The sequence below is a fragment of the Geotrypetes seraphini genome, chromosome 15 (genome assembly GCF_902459505.1).
Source record: "Geotrypetes seraphini chromosome 15, aGeoSer1.1, whole genome shotgun sequence".
Taxonomy (NCBI): Eukaryota; Metazoa; Chordata; class Amphibia; order Gymnophiona; family Dermophiidae; genus Geotrypetes; species Geotrypetes seraphini.
Window position 1 is genome coordinate 20,554,194 of NC_047098.1, and position 22,310 is coordinate 20,576,503.

The window sequence follows — 22,310 nt, forward strand, 5'->3', positions numbered from 1 at the left end:
AAGCAAGCGATTTTCTCTGTGCACGCTGGGAAGCAGTGATTTTGTCTGTGCACGCTGGGAAGCAGCGATTTTCTCTGTGCATGCTGGGAAGCAAGCGATTTTCTCTGTGCATGCTGGGAAGCAAGCGATTTTCTCTGTGCACGCTGGGAAGCAGCGATTTTCTCTGTGCATGCTGGGAAACAGCGATTTTGTCTGTGCACGCTGGGAAGCAGCGATTTTCTCTGTGCATGCTGGGAAACAGCGATTTTCTCTGTGCCCGCTGGGAAGCAGCGATTTTCTCTGTGCCCGCTGGGAAGCAGCGATTTTCTCTGTGCATGCTGGGAAGCAGCGATTTTCTCTGTGCCCGCTGGGAAGCAGCGATTTTCTCTGTGCCCGCTGGGAAGCAGCGATTTTCTCTGTGCATGCTGGGAAGCAAGCGATTTTCTCTGTGCACGCTGGGAAGCAGCGATTTTGTCTGTGCACGCTGGGAAGCAGCGATTTTCTCTGTGCATGCTGGGAAGCAGCGATTTTCTCTGTGCATGCTGGGAAGCAGCGATTTTCTCTGTGCACGCTGGGAAGCAAGCGATTTTCTCTGTGCCCGCTGGGAAGCAGCGATTTTCTCTGTGCCCGCTGGGAAGCAGCGATTTTCTCTGTGCCCGCTGGGAAGCAGCGATTTTCAGGGTGAAAGCTGGTAAGCGCCATACTTTTTATCGGTACAGTACTTTACTCATGATGCAATTTAGGGGGAGGAAGTCAGCATGCAAAAAAGTGCGAATAAGCGAAACCATGAGTGCTGAAACCGCAAATACGGAGGGAAAGTGTACTACCACATTCAAATTTTAGAAGTAATACACAGCTCAAATCTAAATGTCCCACTTCCTTTGAGGGCTCCTTTTACGAAGCCGCGTTAGCAGCTTTATCGCACGCACATTTTTAGCACGCGCCAACCCCCACGTTAGCCAAAAAACTACCACCTGCTGAAGAGGAGGCGGTAGTGGCTAGCGCAGCCAGCAAATTAGCGCACGCTATTACGCGCGTTAAACCACTAACGCGGCTTCGTAAAAGGAGCCCTTAGTGTATGAACAGTGATTGACTCATGCAGACAGGTTAACCAAATGGTTAAAAAAAAAAATGCAGAGATCGACAAACTTTACATTTTATCAATTTTCCCAAATTTCCATCTGTTGATCCACTTATTGTATTTAAGAGATATTTTTCTGAAATATTGAAAATACTCGCAATCCTATTTCCCCGTTTCAAAAATGTATTATTACCATATAGAAACATAGAAACAATAGACGGCAGATAAGGGCCACGGCCCATCTAGTCTGCCCACCCTAATGACCCTCCCCTACCTTTCTCTGTGAATAGATCCCACGTGTCTATCCCATTTGGCCTTAAAATCAGGCACGCTGCTGGCCTCAATCACCTGTAGTGGAAGACTATTCCAGCGATCAACCACTCTTTCAGTGAAAAAGAATTTCCTGGTGTCACCTCGCAGTTTCCCGCCCCTGATTTTCAACGGATGCCCTCTTGTTGTCGTGTTAAAAAAAAAAATAATAATAATGTACAGAACAGCCAGTTGCAGGGGGTGTAGAAATATCCTTTTGAAAATCTGAATTGGACTCAGGTAGTTGGGAATGATAATTTTAGGATTTCAGACAGCAACATTGATAGTAGACTTTGTTCTACAACTTGATTGAGACTGGATATTAAAAATGATTTTTTTTTTTTTTTTTAAATCATTGGTAAGAAATGTTTCTGAATCATAAAACTGGAGTTTTCCCTATTTCTAGACAAATCCAACTGAAATGTCAGTCCTTTTCAAAATTGCATTCAAGGGTCAAGCAGGGGGTTTATTTTGGTTTAATTGCCCACGTAAATGTGTGGTTAAGCTACAGTCAACAACATTTATTTGCCAACACACTTTGCTTCTGTTTTGGACTTTAGGCTTGTAGCTTCTCCCCCTCCAATTGTAACTGTGCTTTCTACATCTACTTCATGAAATATATATATATATATATATATATATATATATAGTCAAACCTCGGTTTGCGAGTAACCCGGTTTGCGAGTGTTTTGCAAGACGAGCAAAACATTCTCGCAAAACGTGTCTCGCAAACCGAGTGTTGACTCGATTTGCGAGCACCCCCCGATAACCGGCATCGCTCCCCCCCGCGAGAACAGGAACCCCCCGCCCGCCCAACTTTAACTCACCCCCCCCTTTGGCACCAGCACGCAGCCCACAAGTGCCGGTGCCGCTTGAAGATCTTCTTCTTCCCAGTCTCTGCCGGCTTTGAGCATGCATCTGGGGATGCTCAAGCCCTTCTAATTCTCCCTCTCGCCGAGATTCTCGGCGAGAGGGAGAATTAGAAGGGCTTGAGCATGCGCAGATGCATGCTCAAAGCCGGCAGAGACTGGGAAGAAGAAGATCTTCAAGCGGCACCGGCACTTGTGGGCTGCATGCCGGTGCCAAAGGGGGGGTGAGTTAAAGTTGGTCGGGTGGGGGGTGCCAGATCACGAGGGGGGGGGACTTTGCGAGCGGGGAGGAACGTATTAAAGCGAGTTTCCATTATTTTCTATGGGGAAACTCGCTTTGATAAACGAGCATTTTGGATTACGAGCATGCTCCTGGAACGGATTATGCTTGTAATCCAAGGTACCACTGTATAGCTTGGTCTAGCTTCCTTCCATTTCTTTATCAATTGATATTAACTATGTCAATTCTACTCAATTTGTAACATTTTTTTATAATCATTGTAAACCGCATAGAACTTCACGGTCCTGCGGTATATAAACCGTTATTATTATTATTATTTATCTTGGAATAAGAATTGCCGCTGTTGGGTCAGACCAGCGCTCCCGCGGTGGCCCTTAGGTCAAAGACCAGTGCCCTGAGTCTAGCCTTACCTGCGTATGTTCTGGTTCAGCAGGAACTTGTCGAACTTTGTCTTGAATCCCTGGAGGGTGTTGTCCCCTATAACAGCCTCCGGCATTGTGTCTTGCCCTCTTTCGCCTTTTGTGGACTTAAGGTAGAAATGTAATATTTAATTTCCTAATTGCACTTTATAATGAAAAATCTATATTGGAAACTTATGTACAAGTTGCTGTGCTAGGGTGGTACGAGTAATTTGATTTACTTGTGTGGTCATTTCACTTTGCTGATCAAGAATCATCTGGTAAAAAAATGTGTTAAATTTCTTTAAGAATAAATTTTTTGTTAAAAATATGTAAAAAGCCACACAGTTCTTCAAAATAAAGGGCCCCCCCTTTTACAAAGCTGCATAGTCGAGTGCCACATGGTAAATGCTCCGAAGCCCATTCAATTCCTATGGGCGTTGAAGCATTTGCCATGCTGTAAAAGAAGGGACATTTTTTTGTAAAATTTTTTTAAAAAGCCAACCAGTACTTCAAAATGTCTAGCAGCCTAGCAGCTCCTCAACCCAGTCCCCTCCTTTTCTTCCTCCCAACATAAAAAAAAAATTCCCATTGGACCCTAAGACCCTCAGCCATCATTTTAAGAAAGCCCCTCCTCCCCATTTTTCCTTGTAAAGGCAGGAGCAATGCCCACTTTCATCTTTAAAAATGGCAGCTTCTGACCCCCATATGGTGAACCCTAAGATGCACCAAGCCTCGTCAGTCTGCCAAATATTCATAATTTTTCACCTAATTCACATATTTGGCAGACTGACTCCACTTGGCTCCTCCGAAGTGCACTGCACAGGGGCAGGTGCTGCTATTTTCCTAGATGGTGGCATTGACGCAGGAGCAAGTGGGCATGGCTCCTGCCTCTTCAAGGTACAATGGGGGAAGGGGGGCTGCTAGACATTAAGGGCCCGATTCTATAAATGGCGCTCTAGTTAGTTGTTGCTAGGTGCCAACATTGAAGCGGCCTAGCAACACCTAACTAAAATCTGCACCTAACCAAAATCAATTAGCTTAAATGGCATGGTAATCGACTCCACCACTGAAGTAAATACAAAAAATTATAATTAAGCCCCATTTTACGAAACCACATTAAGCTTTTTTTTATCACCGGCTGTGGCGGAATTAGCTCCGACGCTCATTGGAATTCTGAGTGTCGGAGCTAATACCACCATGGCTGGTGATAAAAAAGCCTAAAGCAACTTCGTAAATAAAAAAAAAAGGGGCGGGGGGGGGTAAGTTAGGTGTGGAATTCTGCACATGCCTAGCAACATTATATGAAAAGGGCAGCCAATAGGCGTTGTTGACTTAGGCGTCGTTAAGACATCCGAGTTAGGTGCCGGTAAAACCTAGCCTAATATACCGGTGCCTACATCCAAGGGTGAAGGGATAATTGCGCGCCAGACGCCAGCGCGCCGACAATCCAGTGCCGACAATTCATAGAAACATAGAAATAGATGGCAGATAAGGGCCACGGCCCACCAAGTCTGCCCACCCCAATAACCCTCCCCTACCTTTCTCTGTGAAGAGATCCCACGTGGCGATCCCATTTTGACTTAAAATCAGGCACGCTGCTGGCCTCTACCACCTGCAGTGGAAGATCATTCCAGTGATCAACCACCCTCTCGGTGAAGAAGTATTTCCTGGTGTCACCGTGTAGTTTCCCACCCGTGATTTTCCACGGATGCCCTCTTGTTGCCGTGGAGCCTTTGAAAAAGAAGATGTCCTCTTCCACCTCGATACGGCCCGTGAGATATTTGAACGTCTCGATCATGTCTCCCCTCTCTCTGTGTTGCAGGGGGGGGGGGGTTTAAACCCCCCCTCCTTATAGAGAAATCAGAACTTTTCCCAAAAAAAATCAGAAAAAGTTCCGTTTTCGCTATAATGGAGATTTCCAACCCCCCGAACCCCCCTTCAACAGCAGCGCGAACACTAACCAATAAAGTGGGGGGGGGGGGGGTTGCCACCCAAACCCCCCATCGGAGCTCTTTAAAAATTACTTTTTCCCCTGCCTGCTTCTGTCTTGCGCCGAATTGTCAGCGCGCTGATGTCTTGCGCTCCACTGTCTATGAACCACATCCAAGACACCTAGCAATACCTAAGCGTGACTAGGTACCGCTAAGCGAGATCCTATAAATGGTGCCTCGCAGTTGATGGGACAACTGCACTGAGCAGCGCCTACAATGTCGGTGCCGTTTATAGAATCAGGCCCTAAGAATATGTTGGCTGGGAATGTTGTTAAAGACACCAGTTTGTTTGGTTTTTAAAAACTTTTAACATATGTGGGGAAGTGTTCAGGTCAGGAAGGTGGAAGGAGTTTTTTTAAACTGGGGGGGGGGGGTATTAGCTTGGAAGGCGCCACTGGTCCAATGTAACTAGCATGGTGAGGGGCTCTCTAACTTTCTGGGCTACCTCAGAACTAGTGGTGGATGTCTTACATTGCGCTCCCCAGTAGACATTAGCGAACAGCTTTCCATAACTGGGGACTGACTAACGTGGTTAGCTGTAGAGCAGTGTCCCACAAACTTTTCGGCGCAGCGGCACACTAAACCTGGTGCTCGGGCTGGAAAGCCTCCGGAAGTGCGCGGACATCGATGCGATGACATCACGGGCACACATGATGTCACATGTCAACGGCCGTGCATGTGCGGAGGCCCCCCAGCCACCACCCTGAACCTGTCACTTTGCCGGTGGGGGATCCTGAAGGAGAGACGCCGACTGACTGCCTACAGGACACGCCTCTTGCTGCGAGGCACATCCTGTGAGCAGTCAGCTGGCGCCGGCATCTCGGGGCACACCTGGAAATCTGCTGTGGAACAGAGTAATGAACATGTAGAAACATAGAACATGACGGCAGAAAAGGGCCAAGGCCCATCTAGTCTGCCCACACTAATGGCCCACCCCCTAACTACCTCCAAAAAGAGATCCCACATGCCAATCCCATCTTTTCTTAAAATCTGGCACGCTGCTTAAAACCACTCATTAAACATGCGCTACTGCCAGCAGTAGCTTTCTGCATCAGCTCCAGGGTCAGATAGAGACATCGAATTATTGGGTAGAGGAGATCCTTAGTGTAGACGTGTGAGGCAGACGGGGGAAGTCTGACTGGTTGTCGTGGCATCATTACTGCCTCTGCAATCTGAAGGAAAAGCAAGCTTCTAACAGAAGCTCAAAAAGAGAAAGGCACATGTCCCTGCAATATATCACACTAAAAGCTGTGCCAGCATATATCACAAAACAATAAAAGTGGACTCTTAATTCCTTATTTGTCATTTTTGACTGTATTGAATAGATTGTAAGCTCTGGTTGAGCAGGACCGTCTCTTATCTGTCTTTGTACAGAGCTAGAAATCAGTAGTAGTAGTAGTAATCAATTCATATAAACAAGTGGCTCTTAAGTCTGTCCTGGGGACCCCCCCCCCCACAAATCAGTCAGGTTTTCAGGATATCTCTAATGATGTATGAGGTAAGATTTGCATGCGACAGAGATCGTGGATCCACATCTCTCTCATGCATATCCATTAGGGATATGCTGAAAACCCATCTAGTTGGCAGATGCCCTGTGGACAGATTTTAGAACCATCTAAGCGTAATCAAGGACTGGGGATAAGCTGCTCTTATGTTCAGCTCAAACTGGGCAGGAAACGGCTTGTAAACGTTTATAAGCTTGCTCACTTAATGAAGATAGCCAAGGCATCAGACAGTGAGAATATTTTCATGTATTTCATTAAAATTGTATTTGCAGTTCTGCATTCCCATATCTAGGTCCACAATTCACATGATACTGTGGTTTCAATTACACCACCAAATGCCACAGAACTAAGCAGCAGTTCCTGCCAACTTCTAACCAGAGATCTAGTTTAATGCAGTGGCTCCATCCTGATTTAAAACAATCATTTTTCAATTATGTTTCCTATAAAGAATATAAAAAAAGGTAAATGAGGCTTGGATGTAAGAATGCATTCTCTGCCCTGGTCCCCTCACAGAAGGGGTGTTGCGTCTGTTACTTTGCTCCAGTCAACCCATTGTTCCTGCTGCACCGTACTTGCGGGTTAGGGGTCTGCTCTTTCTCAGAGTGGCGTTCCTTCTGACAGTGGCAGCAGCGAGCCTTTGCTGGATTCTTTGCTAAGTTCCTTGCCTTCGGTCTTTAGCCATTCCATCTTCTGCTGGTGCTGCCGAATGGCATCCGTTACACGAGCATCGATCATAGCCTCTGTAAGAATACCATCCTCAGAGGCATACGCAGCAGCCTGCAAAAAGACAAAGTCCGGTTTAACGGAAATTTGATCATGGATCAGTATGGTTTGCCATCTAATGGGCTGCTCAGCAGTGCCTGTACACTGCTCACATCTGTGCATTCGCCACTGGTGATGCCAGAACAGTACTAAAGCAAGGGGGGGGGGGCACTGAGCTGATATCATGCTGGATAAAGGAGAATAAGGAGAATCTCTCTATTTCTCTTGCTCTCTCTTTAGGAGAGCTGCCATTATTTTAAAGTACAGCTACATATTCAAGGATCTTCCAGCTTTTCTTTTGTTTCTTACCCTTAACACCTTCTTTGCTTGATATACTGCATTTAGTAAATCAATGCTGTTTACAAACTTCAGGGGATAAAATAAACTTAACACGTACTAAAAAAAAAAATAAAAAATCATACATAAAGCAAAAATCAAGAAATATAGAAGCTCGTTTTCAAACCACTTAAAGACAGTGAGGACCGCCAGCATGACAACTCAACAGCGGGATCTGGAGGCAGCGGAGGGGACCCACAAGAAGACAAGTCCGGTGCGAGCCAACGCCAAGATGAGGGAAGATGGCTGCCTCTACAAGAAATTCCTCGACAGATCCCTAGCATTTCAAGCAGGCAAATGGAACAAATGCCTCACTGCACTCATCTCCAATTTCCCCCCCCCTACCAAATGTTCAGGAAGTCAATCAAAACCTACCTTTTTGATAAATTCCTCTATCTTATCCTCCCCCTTCCTTGCCTCCTCCTCGGACCTTGACTTAACTCAGACTCTCGACTCCTCCAATCTTGTCAGCCACCAAATGGTTAAACAAAATGGATCACCCTATCCAACTAATCACCCCTTCTTCGTTACCTCCCATACTAAATGCCTCTGCTCTGCCTTATCGAACACCGCAGTATGTATCACCGCCGTATGTAATACTACTGTATGAATTCCGCTATATATATGTAACTTACAGCAAATGTAACTTCTCTGCAATTTGTAACCTAGCTGAAAAATAACTTCACCGTAAATGTAGCGTCGCTGAAAATGTAAATGTTGCTATACCAAAAAATAAATAAAAAATTGTAACTTCACTGTAAATGTACAGTCTCTTCATCTGTTAACCGCATAGAACTTCCATGGTAATGCGGTATACAAAAATAAAGTTATTATTATTATTATTACACAGAGGACACGGACCTATGGCTGGAGAGAAGGGAGTACACCAGGGGCCTGGACCTGCGGCTGGAGAATCAAGAGAAGAGAGGACAGCAATCATCGTGGGGGACTCCATCATCAGACAAGTTGACAGCCACATAGCGGGAGGAAGACTAGATCGACTGGTGACCTGCCTACCGGGAGCCAAAGTAGAAGACATAGTGAGCCAAATCGACAGGATCATTGACAGCATGGAACAAGATGATACGGCAGTAGTGAACCATGTGGGGATGAACAACATGAGCAACAGGAACTACAACAGAGAAGTACTGAAGGACCAGTTCCGGGCACTAGGAAGGAAGCTGAAGACCAGAACGCATTTTTGGAGATCCTGCCGGTACCAGGGCAGATGAGAAGAAACAAATGGAGCTGCAAGCAGTCAACGCATGGATGCGGTGCTGGTGTGAGGAAGAAGGATTCCACTTCGTGCGCAACTGGATGACATTCTGGGGGAAGAGCAAGCTATACAAGAAGGACAGACTCCACCTCAGCAGATGGAACGAGGCTACTTGCAAGCAATATCAAGAGAGAAGTTGAGAAAGTTTTAAACTAGGAAGAAGGGGAAAGCCGACAGACGGCCCAGAGAGAGAGTCGATGATTTGGGAACCAGTATACCTGGAGAATACCGTGCAGGAAGAAGGAGGGGAAGACCCGCCAGATCACAAACAAGACAGACCGAAAGGTACACAAGAGGGAAGGACACGCAAGAAGGGAACAGGCTGCAAACTCAAGTGCAGGGCTGCCCAAGTCCAGTCCTCGAAATTTACTGGCATGCCAGGTTTTCTGGATATCCGCAATGACATGCATGAGAGAGATTTGCATACCAAGAAGGCAGTGCAGGCAAATCTCTCTCATGCATATTCATTGCGGTTATCCAGAAAACCTAGCCTGCCAGTAGATCTCGAGGACCGGACTTGGGCAGCCCTGCTCAAGTGTATGTACACGAATGCAAGGAGCCTTAGAAATAAGATGGGTGAATTAGAAGCTGTGGCACAAAAGGATAACGTTGACATCATCGGCATCACAGAAACATGGTGGACTGATGAAAACATCTGGGACACAGTGCTACCGGGATACAAACTATACCGCAGAGACAGAGTGACTCTGTCATTGCCATATATGTCAAAGAGGGAATTGAATCTACTGGAGAGAACAAGCCACAACAGACAGATAGGTTAGAGTCTCTATGGGTCAAAATTCCAGGAACAAATGGACCGGAAACGAAGATAGGCATCTACTACCGACTCCCAGGGCAGTTGAAAGAAATTGATGAAGAAATGACGAATGAGATTAGACACAACTGCAAAGGAGGCAACGCAGTTATCATGGGCGACTTCAACTATCCAGGGAGAGAATGGAACCTCGGCACCTCCGGCTGTGCCAGAGAGACCAAGTTCCTGGAAACTGTAGGCGATTGCTTCCTGGAACAACTTGTCAAGGAAAACACGAGAGGAAACACAATTCTGGACTTAATTCTAAATGGGCTGTGAGGACCGGCACAGGATGTAGAAGTAGGAGGGACACTAGGAAAACAGCGATCATAACATGATCCGCTTCAACCTGGAAACAGGGACAAAACATTGGTCCAGAACGACGGCCACGGCGCTAAACTTCTGAAAAGGGAATTATGAAGGGATGAGACGCATGGTGGGGAAGAAGATTAAGAAGAAGATAAACACTGTAAAGATGCTAGAGCAAGCTTGGTCTCTTTTTAAGGATAGTCACTGAAGCACAAAACCTATATATACCACATATCAACAAGGGATCAAAGAGGAAAAAGAATAAAGAACCAGCGTGACTCACTGTAGAGGTTAAGGAAGCGATCAGAGACAAAAAAAACCTCGTTTAAGGAATGGAAAAGATCAAAAACAGACGAAACCTGGAATAAGCACAAACAACATCAACGCAGGTGCCATAAGGCAGTGAAAGGGACAAAAGAGACTACGAGGAAATAATAGCCAAGGAGACGAAAAACTTCAAGGCATTCTTTCGATATATTAAAGGGAAACGACCCGCGAAGGAAGCGGTGGGACCTTTGGATGACCAAGGAATAAAGGGAGCGATAAAGGAGGACAAGGCAATCGCCGACAGACTGAACATGTTTTTTTCGTCTGTATTTACTGAAGAGGATATACACAGCATTCCGGAACCCATCAGGATATATGCTGGAAGTGAAAACGGGAAACTGACAGGGTTGACGATCAGTTTAGAAGAGGTATGCAGGCAGATTGATAGGCTCAAGAGCGATAAATCCACGGGACTGGATGCCATTCATCCGAGGGTCATCAAGGAACTGAAAGGGACCACAGCTGAACTGCTTCAACTGATAGCCAACCTGTCGATCAAAACGGGAAAGATTCCGGAGGACTGGAAGGTGGCAAATGTTACGCCGATCTTCAAAAAAGGTTCGAGAGGAGAACCGGGAAACTACAGACCGGTGAGTCTGACCTCGGTACCAGGAAAGATGGTAGAAGCGCTGATAAAGGACCGCATCATCGATCACCTTGACGGACACGGTCTGATGAGGACCAGCCAGCACGATTTCAGCAAAGGCAGATCTTGTTTGACAAACTTGCTGCACTTCTTTGAGGGAGTAAACAGGCAGATAGACAAAGGCGACCCGGTCGACATTGTATATCTGGACTTTCAGAAGGCGTTCAACAAGGTTCTGCATGAATGACAACTTTAGAAAATTGCGAACCATGGAATCGAGGGTGCAAATACTCATGTGGATAAAAAACTGGCTGGAGCATAGGAAACAGAGAGTGGGGGTGAATGGACTGGAAAAACATCACCAGTGGGGTGCCGCAGGGCTCGGTGCTTGGACCCGTGCTCTTCAACATCTTTATAAACGATCTGGACGAGCAAGGTGATTAAATTTGCAGACGATATGAAGTTATTCAGAGTAGTGAAGGCACAGGGGGATTGCAAAGATCTGCAACGTGACATAATCAGGCTCGAGGAATGGGCATCGACATGGCAGATGAGGTTCAACGTGGATAAGTGTAAAGTGATGCATGTAGGTAACAAAAATATCATGCATGAATACAGGATGTCCAGGGCGGTACATGGAGAGACCAACCAGGAAAGAGACTTGGGAGTTTTGATCGACAAGTCAATGAAGCCGTCCATGCAATGTGCGGCGGCAGCAAAAAGGGCGAACAGAATGCTAGGAATGATAAAAAAGGGGATCACAAACAGATCGGAGAAGGTTATCATGCCGCTGTACTGGGCCATGATGCACCCTCACCTGGAGTACGGCATCTAGCACTAGTCGCCATACACGAAGAAGGACATGGTACTACTAGAAAGGGTCTAGAGAAGAGCGATTAAGATGGTTAAGAGACTGGAGGAGTTGCCGTACAGTGAAAGATTAAAGAAACTGGGCCTCTTCTCCCTCGAACAGAGGAGATTGAGAGGGGACAGGATCAAAACATTCAAGGTACTGAAGGGGATAGACTTAGTAGATAAAGACAGGTTGTTCACCCTCTCCAAGGTGGGGAGAACGAGAAGGCACTCTCTAAAGTTGAAAGCGGGTCAGTAGAGTGGCAGTATAATTACAATTATACTTAAGGGGGTCAATAGACTTAAAAGGGAGGGTCAATGGTGTGGGCAGACTTGATGGGCTGTAGCCCTTATCTGCCGTCATCTTTCTATGTTTCTATGAAAGGGGATAGATTCCATACGAACAAAAGGAAGTTCTTCTTCACCCAGAGTGATGGAAAACTGGAATGCTCTTCCGGAGTCTGTCATAGAAGAAAACACCCTCTAGGGATTCAAGACAAAGTTAGACAAGTTCCTGCTGAACAAGGACGTACCCTGATAGGGATAGTCTCAGGTAGGGCCTTTTGTAAAATCCACTTCCCAAGGTGCTCCTTTTGGTGTAGCTTGTCTGCGGTTTCACAAAAGTAATTATTAAGGACATCCTGAAAGCCACTGCCACTGGCGATCCCCAATACATCACATTATAGCATGTATAATTCCAGTTTTAAAAAGTGTTGGTGGAGGAGGGTGGAATCAGAAATGTGGGTGGGGGGTGGGGAAAGAGTGGTGGCTTATGATGAGGGGGTTTGAGAGCTGGGGAAAGTTGGGACAGAACCAGAACCTTAGAGGAGAGGGAGAGAGAGACTTAGGAATATGATGATACTGGCTGCATGGGAACAGATTTGTTGGCTCTTATTTAGCCAGCTTGTAGCCAAAGTGTTTTGTCATTTTGGGGTCCTTTTATTAAGGCGCGCTATAGATTAGCGTGCACTGAATGCTAAATCGGTTTGCGCACCTTAATAAAAAGGACCCCTTTATGTTTTACCATGCTTTGCTATGTCTTGTCATCTCTAGCAGACAATGGCTGCTTTGCTATTTTCTACCATATGATGTCTGAGTGCTATCTACAGCCTTGGCCCCCTATGGTAGTGGGTTTCAAGCCCACATTGTCCCATGACCTTGAATGGGCCACTTTGTCGTCTCCCCCCCCCCCCATTGTCCCAAGTACTTTAGATAGATTGTAAGTCCACTTGGACAGATGGGGAAAAATGTTTTGAGCACCTACATACATGTAAACCATTCTGAGCTCCCCTGGGAGAACGGTATCGAAAATAAATAAATAGACAGATAGATAGATAATTAGTTAGTTGTGTTGTGCCTCCAGGGCTACATTTTCTCCTTGATAAAAAAAAAAAAAAAGATAGATTATACCTTAATAATAAGACAACACAGACACTAGCTGGGCAGAAGCAGGTGGCAGGTAAGGAGCTTCCTCCTTCTGTGCCATGCAGCTGTGCTAGACAGTTAGAGAGGTAATATTTAGTTGATGTTGGTATATTTTTAGCTACTCTGCTAATAAATATTTCTTCTGCGATTATGAACACTGCTGTGAAACAGGATGTTGGAGCAAAGTAATTTAGAAGATGAACTGTGTGGCCGTCGGGCTGGGTTTCCAGAGGCAGCAAGTTGAACAATTCGCTCTAGGCCACAACAACAGAAACGACACATCCAGAACTGCTGGTGTAGGCGGGTTAAAAAAAGTAATGAACAGGTTTCTTCGGAGGATTCCATCAGCCCTGATTTTTGAAATCTCATACACATGCGGTTTTAAAGAGGCTGCATAGGATTTGTGAACCCCCCTCTCCCCCGTTATGCTAATACAAATTTGATTAAAAAGTACCTTGCCCCGAGAGGCTAAAGGATGACAGGAATAGACTTTAAAAGTAAATTACAGGGGAATTAACTAGTTATCAGTTGTCGCCTAAATCATAAGCCTTAAAGCAAACCTGGAAGAACATTTCTAAGGCAGCCTTTAGTCTCTAAAGATGTCTGTCTATCATGCTTTTTGCGCTTCATATTTTTCTGTAAAACAGATGCTTCTGATAAATACGTAAACAGCTCTGTGGACAGTGTGACAGTTGGAACTGACTATTCCTACACCCAAATTTTAGTTGTCCCTGCAGCAGACCCAGTGGCACTCCTCCCTTGCCTGCCCCCTACCGCCTGTGCGCTCCCCAAACCTTTTTAACTTCTCCTGCACGAGCAGCATGCCCATATCGGTATCAGCTCGCCCTTTGACGTCACTTCCTAGGTGCGGGTCCCGGAAGTGACGTCAAAGAGAGTGCCAACGCCAATGAGGATAGCAACCTCATGCTGAGGAAGTAAAATGAGGTACGGGAGGAGAGAAGCAGGGGAGGGCGGAGAGGAGGAGAGGTGGACTGTCCCCCCTTACTACACCACTGAGCAGACCACAAAAACAGTGTGAGCCAACCAGGGCCTTAGGTTCATCCCCGTGCATCACATGGTGCACTGGGGAGGGGAAGGCCCGTCATTTTCACAGATGGGGCTTGGAGCTGGAGGGACGTCTATCAAAGGTATGGAGTTGGGGGGGGGCGGGAGCATCCAGTGGCAGGAGGGAGTGGGCATTCTTGGGAGGAGGGGGTATCTGTTGGCAGGAGGAAGTGGATTAGACCAAGCTGTCACCAGCTCTGATTTCTGAGAGCTTTATTTCAGTCCCAATGCAATAGATTTTCTCTGGGTATTTCAAGGGGAGGAGGTAATATTTTTGGAGTCTGCAAAATTGCAACAAACAAGCCAGAGTTAGAAAAACAGAAAAAAAAATATGAAAGATCTACAGCCACTACTCCAGGATGAATTACTGAAAGAAATATTCCCGGCTCCACCTATGCTGGCCTTCTGCCAGTCATCTAATCTGAAACAAAAACTAGTGATCAACAAACTCCCAACAGAATCTCAGAAACTGGCAAAGTTCCTGCAATATATCAAGCTGTAAACTATGAGAACATATTTTACAGGATCCCATTGTCACTCAAATGGGAAAACATTCAGCATAAGGGGATTCTACACATACCCATCTTCTATATATATATTAGCCAATACGATAAAAGTATAAAAGATGGGTTAATGTACAGGATGTGAGTCATAGGATGAAGTTAAGAGCTCAGGAGTAAATCTAAGGACATACAGTCTCTTAGGCTTCCGCGGCTGATGTCATGATTGTAGCAGGTTTCTGGGTCTTGCCGCCATCTGTGTAGAAAGAACCGATGTTTCAGCCATCATGCTGTGGCTTTCTTCAGGGTATGCTGAGGTCTGCAGTGTGTCTTTATATATAGTGGGGTTATGGACCTGATTGAGAACAGGACAGTCTGTGGGTCGAGAAATTTGAATTTTTGGAGGGAAAGCCACAGCAAGATGGCTGAAACATCGGTTCTTTCTACACAGACGCGGCAAGACCCGGAAACCTGCTACAATAAAGAAATACTTCTTTACAGAAAAGGTGGTGGACGAAGACTGTATCTGAATTTAAGACAGCTTGGGACAAGCACGTGGGGTCTCTTAGGGAGAGGAGGAGATGGTGGAAGTTGTGGTTGAGCAGCCTGAATGGGCCATTTGGCCTTTATCTGCCATCATGTTTCTATACTGGAGAAACAAGCCAGATACTAAAGACTAGATAAAGCTATACAGATATTTATTTATTTAAAAATTTTTTAGCCCGCTTAAACCAGGATATCACCTCTGTTGGACAACACTTCAGAAAACTAGTACACTGCATCAATGATTTTATGGCGAGAATACTAAAAGGAAATTGTAAGACAATCCAGGAACACAAGACCTTTGAAATCAAAATGATAAATTTTGACATCCAACAGACAGGACTTAACAAAAATCTTGGTTTTCTATTGCATTACAAACCATAAAATTACACTGCTCTGTCACCTCATCACCCAGCCATATCTCTGCCAATGGAGCGCTCTTATGTTTCATTTACACCGTTTGTACTGATATTTGTCAACATTTGCTTACTTCTGATCTGAAGGATTACCTTCAAAAGTTAATAAAAAAATGCATTAAGTATCACCTTATTTCCTTTATGCTTTCTTTTATTTCAATATATTACCTTAGGACAGGGGTAGGCAATTCCGGTCCTCGAGAGCTGGAGCCAGGTCAGGTTTTCAGGATATCCACAATGAATATGTATGAGACGGATTTGCATGCACTGCTTCCTTGAGATGCAAATCTATCTCATGCATATTTATTGTGGATATCCTAAAAACCTGACCTGGCTCTGACTTTTGAGGACCAGAATTACCCACCCCTGCCTTAGGATATCCTGAAAATCCGGCCTTTGTAACCCTTGAGGACTGAATTTGGACAAGTCTGTTATAAATCATAAAATGATACTCTGTGGCAATGCAGATTACCCAGACACCTTTCCCTGCTTCTCATTCCTCCTCCCTCACCTCTACCTTTCCCCCCAGACTATCACTAGAATGCTTTTCATGTTTCACTTATAATAAATATTATGTCTCTCAGTGCATTTGAGCATATTTTTGAAACCGTTTCAGGGTAGTCCTATTATTAAGTTTCAATTTACTAATTTTAATTCTACCTCATTAGTTATATTTATATTTGGTCTTTTTACTACTGTTAACAAAATTGCAAGTTTTATGTTGAATTATATCTGCTGTATACCACCTTAGGTGAATCTCTTCATAAAGGTGGTTAATAAATCTCAATAAATAAATACATTCTGAATTGCCATCTTTTGCTCATATCTGACCTGAGGTTTTCTGCCTTTGAAATTGTGACAAAACATATTAAGTTAGTTTAATGAAAAAAGAAAAAACCCTACTTATTTTCCCTTTTGCTTTGTTTCATTTCTATTTATTACTTTAAAGGAGACTAAGAAGGCAAAACACACTATTTTATCCAGAAAAATTAAAGTGATAAGACTAGTTGCGAGTAAGTGATTGCAGTCCTCAAATGATTGGTACCTGGTCTTATTTTTCAGCAGACCTCTGGCTCTTTTATTCTCAGGAGCAAAATAAGAAATGGACATAAAAGCCAATAGAAGGATTATGGGAACAAGGGCTAAATATACATTTGGGATCAGCCATGACCTAGGCTGTATTATTAGAGCATTCACAAGTTCTTCAATCCTAGCCGAGCACTAATGTGGAAAGATTAGGATACCCTGAGTGTACATATGCATTATAAATTTCAGATTTTTTTTTCCCTGACAGCACTGCCCATAATTCTAGCATGCTGCTGGGATTCATGCTCCAGTGATTTTCTCAATGACTTTCTATAAATAGCAAGCCCAAGCCCCAGGCTGTCAGGAAAGCAAATAGGGGAAGCGGCTTAGCCACTAAAACTGGTGCTTTTATGCTTTCCCTTCTCTCTTCCCAGCAGATAAGACACCTCAACCCATTTTCTCATACCCAGCAGACAGAGCACTTCCCTGTGACCTGTTAGGTGTGGAGGGGCCAGGCCAGCTACCAAATACTTCTTTTGAAAAAAAAGAGATCAAAATTACACTAATGGGCATTTTAATGTATGATGTTCAGTGTGAATATTCTGCCTACCTCCCTCTGACAATTTATACACATTTAGCGACTTCGTCAATTAATCTAAAATTTGTAGTTTGGTTTCAAGCAGGTACTGGGGGAAAAGAAAGCAGACTTTGCACATTTTATGAATGAAGAGATCATTAGCAAGGGAGTTCTAGCACTGATTTTTTAAAGACCTAGGGCTCCTTTTACTAAGGTGCGCTAGGGCTTTAACGCGTGGAATAGCGCGCGTTACGTGGCCGCGCGCGCTAGACCTTAACACCAGCATTGAGCTGGCAATAGTTCTAGAGGCGTAGCGCGCGGTAATTTCCTGCATGCGCTAAAAACACTAGCGCACTTTAGTAAAAGGAGCCCCTAGATTTTTCAGTTTTAAATTTGACCCAAAACACTGGCTAGTAAACTACCAGGTCTAAAATATACCACATTCATCAGAAACATCTAAAAAAAAAAAAAAAAAAAAAAAAAGAGTTTTTATTCTTTTTAAGATTGCTTGTGGTGAACAAAATTTTGAATATGGACATTCTATGCTGGTCTGCTCTGTTTTTGCGGCTTTCCTGACTGGATGGGAAAAAAAAGGGGGATGGAACCAAAATAAGCCTTAAAAGACCTTCAAGGCTTAGAAAGATGTACCCTGGCTGCCATGCTGGGCAGACTAGATAGACCATGGTGGTCTCGCTCTGCTGTTGTTTACTGTGGGCAGGTTCTATCTGCAGCGACATTTCAAAATCCAGCTGTAGCAACTCTGTAAGGAATCCCTTCATCCCCATTCCCTTCTATATGATTTAAGTGAGTTAAATCAATGTGCAGTTAAGTTACTGTTTCATGCTTGTCAATTCAATCATGTCTCCCCTCTTCTTATTTCCAAGCTGGCTGCCAGTCTCCTCATGGATAGAGTTTAAGCTACTTGCCCTGGTTCACAGATGCCTCTCTGCAACAGCACTGAATTATGTAATGTAATGTAATGTAATTTATTTCTTATATACCGCTACATCCGTTAGGTTCTAAGCGGTTTACAGAAAATATACATTAAGATTAGAAATAAGAAAGGTACTTGAAAAATTCCCTTACTGTCCCGAAGGCTCACAATCTAACTAAAGTACCTGGAGGGTAATAGAGAAGTGAAAAGTAGAGTTAGAGGAAAAATAAAAATAAAATAAACATTTTAACAAGACAGCATTGATCTAAATACTTTGGAAGGTAGAAGAGAGGAGAGAAAGGAATAGAAGCAGAAGGGGGAGCCGTTGAACAGTAGAATTCTGGAGAAATTTAAATGATAGAAATAGAACAAAACAAAGACAAAAAGGCAAAACAATAGATAAGATGAAAGATAAATCATAAGCTGGAAAGAAAAATAAAATAAAACTTTGTCTTCAATCCACGGTTTCAGCGTCAGTGATGAAGTGGAGCAAGTAAGTTTAGGAGGAGCTATTGACGTTTCCAGAAAGGGCTTCTTCTTAATCAACTTCTGATTCCACATGCCCCCTTTCAATAGCTATACTCTGCTCAAACTGGTCCTTTTATCCTTCCCTTTGCTATCATTCATGACTCAGCTTTTAGTTACACTAGACCAGGGGTTGGCAATTCTGGTCCTTGAGAGCCGGAGCCAGATCAGATTTTCAGGATATCCACAATAAATATGCATGAGATAGATTTGCATCTTAAGGAGGCAGTGCATGCAAATCCATCTCATACATATTCATTGTGGATATCCTGAAAACCTGACCTGGCTCCGGCTCTCGAGGACCGGAATTGTCTACCCCTGAACTAGACCAAGGGTGCCAAAGTTCTTCCTCGAGGGCCGCAATCCACTTGGGTTTTCAGGATTTCCCCAATGAATATGCATGAGATCTATTTGCATGCACTGCTTTCATTGTATGCTAATAGAACTCATGCATATTCATTGGGGAAATCCTGAAAACCCAACTGGATTGCAGCCCTCGAGGAGGGACTTTGACACCCCTGCACTAGGCCCAAAATTTTGGAACTCTTTCCACTTGCATTTCAAACTGAGCATTCATCTTCTAAACCAGTGGTTCCCAAACCTGTCCTGGGGGTATCCCCAGCCAGTCAGGTTTTCAAGATATCCCTAATGAATATGCATGAGAGAGATTTGCATACCTGTCTAATCTAATCTAATCCTTAGGTTTGTATACCGCATCATCTCCACGTTCGTAGAGCTCAACGCGGTTTACAGTAGGAGAAATAGGAAGGAACTACAACAGAGGGTTAGAGGTAGAAGTGTGAAGAAAATTTAGAGGACTTGGGATGCCAAGACATAAGAGTTTCCTTGATTCCTAAGTTGGAGGGAGACTTACATTTTTTGAGAAAAGCCAGGTTTTCAGATGTTTGCGGAAAACTTGGAGAGAGCTCAAGTTCCGAAGAGGGGAGGTAAGGTTGTTCCAGAGCTCAGTGATTTTGAAGGGGAGGGAGGTCCCTAGCATTCCTGTGTGGGAAATGCCTTTTAGCGAGGGGAAGGATAGTTTTAATTTGTGGGAGGATCTGGTGGTATTAGGGTTTGAGGAATTCCAAGAAAGAGGGATAAAGGGAGGGAGGATATCATATAGGATTTTGGGTTCATTATACAAGAGGATATGTTCTTAGACAGGTCGGTGAGGTTCGAATCAGTCTCGAGGAGGACGAGGATGTCGTCTGCATAAGTGTAAATTGTTTCAAGGGGGGATAGGTGGAGGAGTTTTAGGGAGGACATATAGATGTTGAAAAGGATAGGGGATAGTGGAGAGCCTTGCGGGACTCCACAATTCGGTTTCCAGGGGGAGGATGAGGTGCCATTCATGTTAACAATGTAAGAACGAGAGCGGAGGAATTTAGAGAACCAACCTAGGACTGTGGAGTTGATACCTATCTCAGAGAGTTGTCACTTCCATTATATGCAAATCTCTCTCATGCATATTCATTAGGGATATCTTGAAAACCTGACTGGCTGGGGGATCCCCCAGGACAGGTTTGGGAACCACTGTTCTAAACTTAAAAAAAAAAAGTTGATCAGGACTTGGCTATTTCAACAAGCCGTTGGGGAAAGCACTGTCCCTCACCCTTCTTCACCTGCTCCATTTGTCCCTATTCTTGTTCTCTCACTAACTATTATCTTTACTTAAGACAGGAGAAAAATTTTGATAAATTTAAAAGCCAACTTAAGAGCTTTCTTTTTAAAGACGCTTTCAATATCTAATTGAAATGCCAATTGCTCTTTATAGCTGCCATTCATTTTGCTCAATTGTGTATTATACTCCCAATAAACTATTTTGTTTTCCCTTTCCCTTTGTATATTACCCTTAAATGTTATTCCTTTCCTATCATAAAATGTATTTCGTTCCCTTCTATCCTAGTGTTTCCTGTTGTAATTTGTCTATTTTTAAAAGATTTTTATATTTTTATATATTCTTGTTATTGTTTACCTTATATTTATAGTTTATGTAACGAATAAACTTGAAACTTTGATTGTAAACAACTTAGCAGCATCATTAGCTAGTGATCAGCAGTTGATCTAAAGTTTTGTTAAAAAATTAAAACAAATAAAATGTGTGAGTTGATGATCAAAAGTGGATGATACAGAGTGAGAATATCTGGAGAGCCTATCTGCCTGTTGCAGTCCCCAGCCCTTTCATGTTCTATCTTTCTTCATCTTATCTGCACTGTAGCGCCACCCCCCTTCCCCATCCCCACTTCTCTTTATTTCTCTTTTCAGCCTCTACCTCAGTTTTGGCATCTGTAACATTCCACTGGATAACTTGGGGGAAGGATCCAGGCTTCTATCCTGCTGTCCTGCTCATTGCCTCTGCTCCAGGCCAAATTCTTCCTTGTGGTTGGATCCACACTTTTTCTGTTGGCCTCCACAGGCCAAAAACCCTTTGGCAATCCTTACCTCCCACTGAGCCCATGCTGAGCCATGACAAGGTACTGCAACTCTACCTGTGTGGGCTCAATGGGAGAAGAACTGTAGAAGCATCAGCAGCTGACACCAACTCTGCTTACAGCAGTGGTCTCAAACTCAAACCCTCTGCAGGGCCACATTTTAGATTTGTAGGTACTTGGAGGGCCGCAGAAAAAATAGTTAATGTCTTATTAAAGAAATGACAATTTTGCATGAGGTAAAACTTCATAGTTTATAAATCTTTCCTTTTGGCCAAGTCTCCAATAATAATATTGTCATTTATAGCTAAAGAGACATATGATCAAGAAACTGTTTTATTTTACTTTTGTGATTATGATAAACATACTGAGGGCCTCAAAATAGTACCTGGCGGGCCGCATGTGGCACCCGGGCCGCGTGTTTGAGACCATTGGCTTACAGGTACCATCCTGCAGATTTTTTTTAAATTGACATAAATAGGCTTTCAACCCCGTGATCTAGTCCGTTTGTTTCCAAAATGTACACAGGAAGAGGAAGGGGGGGGGGGCAAGATGAGCTTCCATGATAGTTTTAGAATTGAATGGATAAACATGTCTCTCAGACAGTATGGCAAAAAAATAAAATTAAAAAGCTCATGACCACTGAAGCAGTTTTTCCAGAGCAGGAGGACACCCCCCCACCAGTGCTCCCTCTAAGCGGGCGGGTGTTGTGAGCAAACTTTTTTTCGCTGTGAGCTAAAAATATCGGGCGCCAGCAAGTTATGAGCCAACTCGCCCGATTCTCCTCTCGCCGCCCTGCCATCTGCCGTACGCCGTGCGCTGTGACGAGAAACTTGTGCGCTGCGATGTAATATTTTGTGCGCCAGCGCACGCCAGCGCAGCTTAGCGGGAACACTGCCCCCCACCACCACAAAAACGGCAAAATCAAAGAACATATACACAAACATGAATGTATAAGTTTACTGTACACGTGCATACATAGAGCTGTATATTGGTATACGCTCTTCTCTATATGCACCTAAGTGAATTCTGAAACAGCTTCTCTTTCATGAGAGCTCTGCAACTCGTACATCCCAAGACGAGACTGCCCTCATTTCACAAAAGTCACACCAGAATGTTGTTGGGATTTGATATACTGCTTGGACAAGGTATATTAAGCCGTTTAAAATCAATCAGGTACTCAAGCATTTTCCCTATATATCCCAGTGGGCTCTCAGTCTATCCAATGTACC

General features: G+C 44.1%; 1 protein-coding gene across 2 annotated transcripts in view; it reads right to left on the minus strand.

The window, feature by feature from the left end:
• Positions 1-6,602: 6,602 nt before the first annotated feature.
• Positions 6,603-22,310, minus strand: part of LOC117349038 (ATPase family AAA domain-containing protein 3) — a 108,789-nt gene continuing 93,081 nt past the window's right edge. For both annotated transcript variants that reach the window (XM_033921922.1, XM_033921921.1), the window contains one exon: positions 6,603-7,153. In XM_033921922.1, coding sequence (XP_033777813.1) covers positions 6,974-7,153 — 180 coding nt within the window. In that variant the 3' untranslated portion in view covers positions 6,603-6,973. The remainder of the gene's footprint in view (positions 7,154-22,310) is intronic.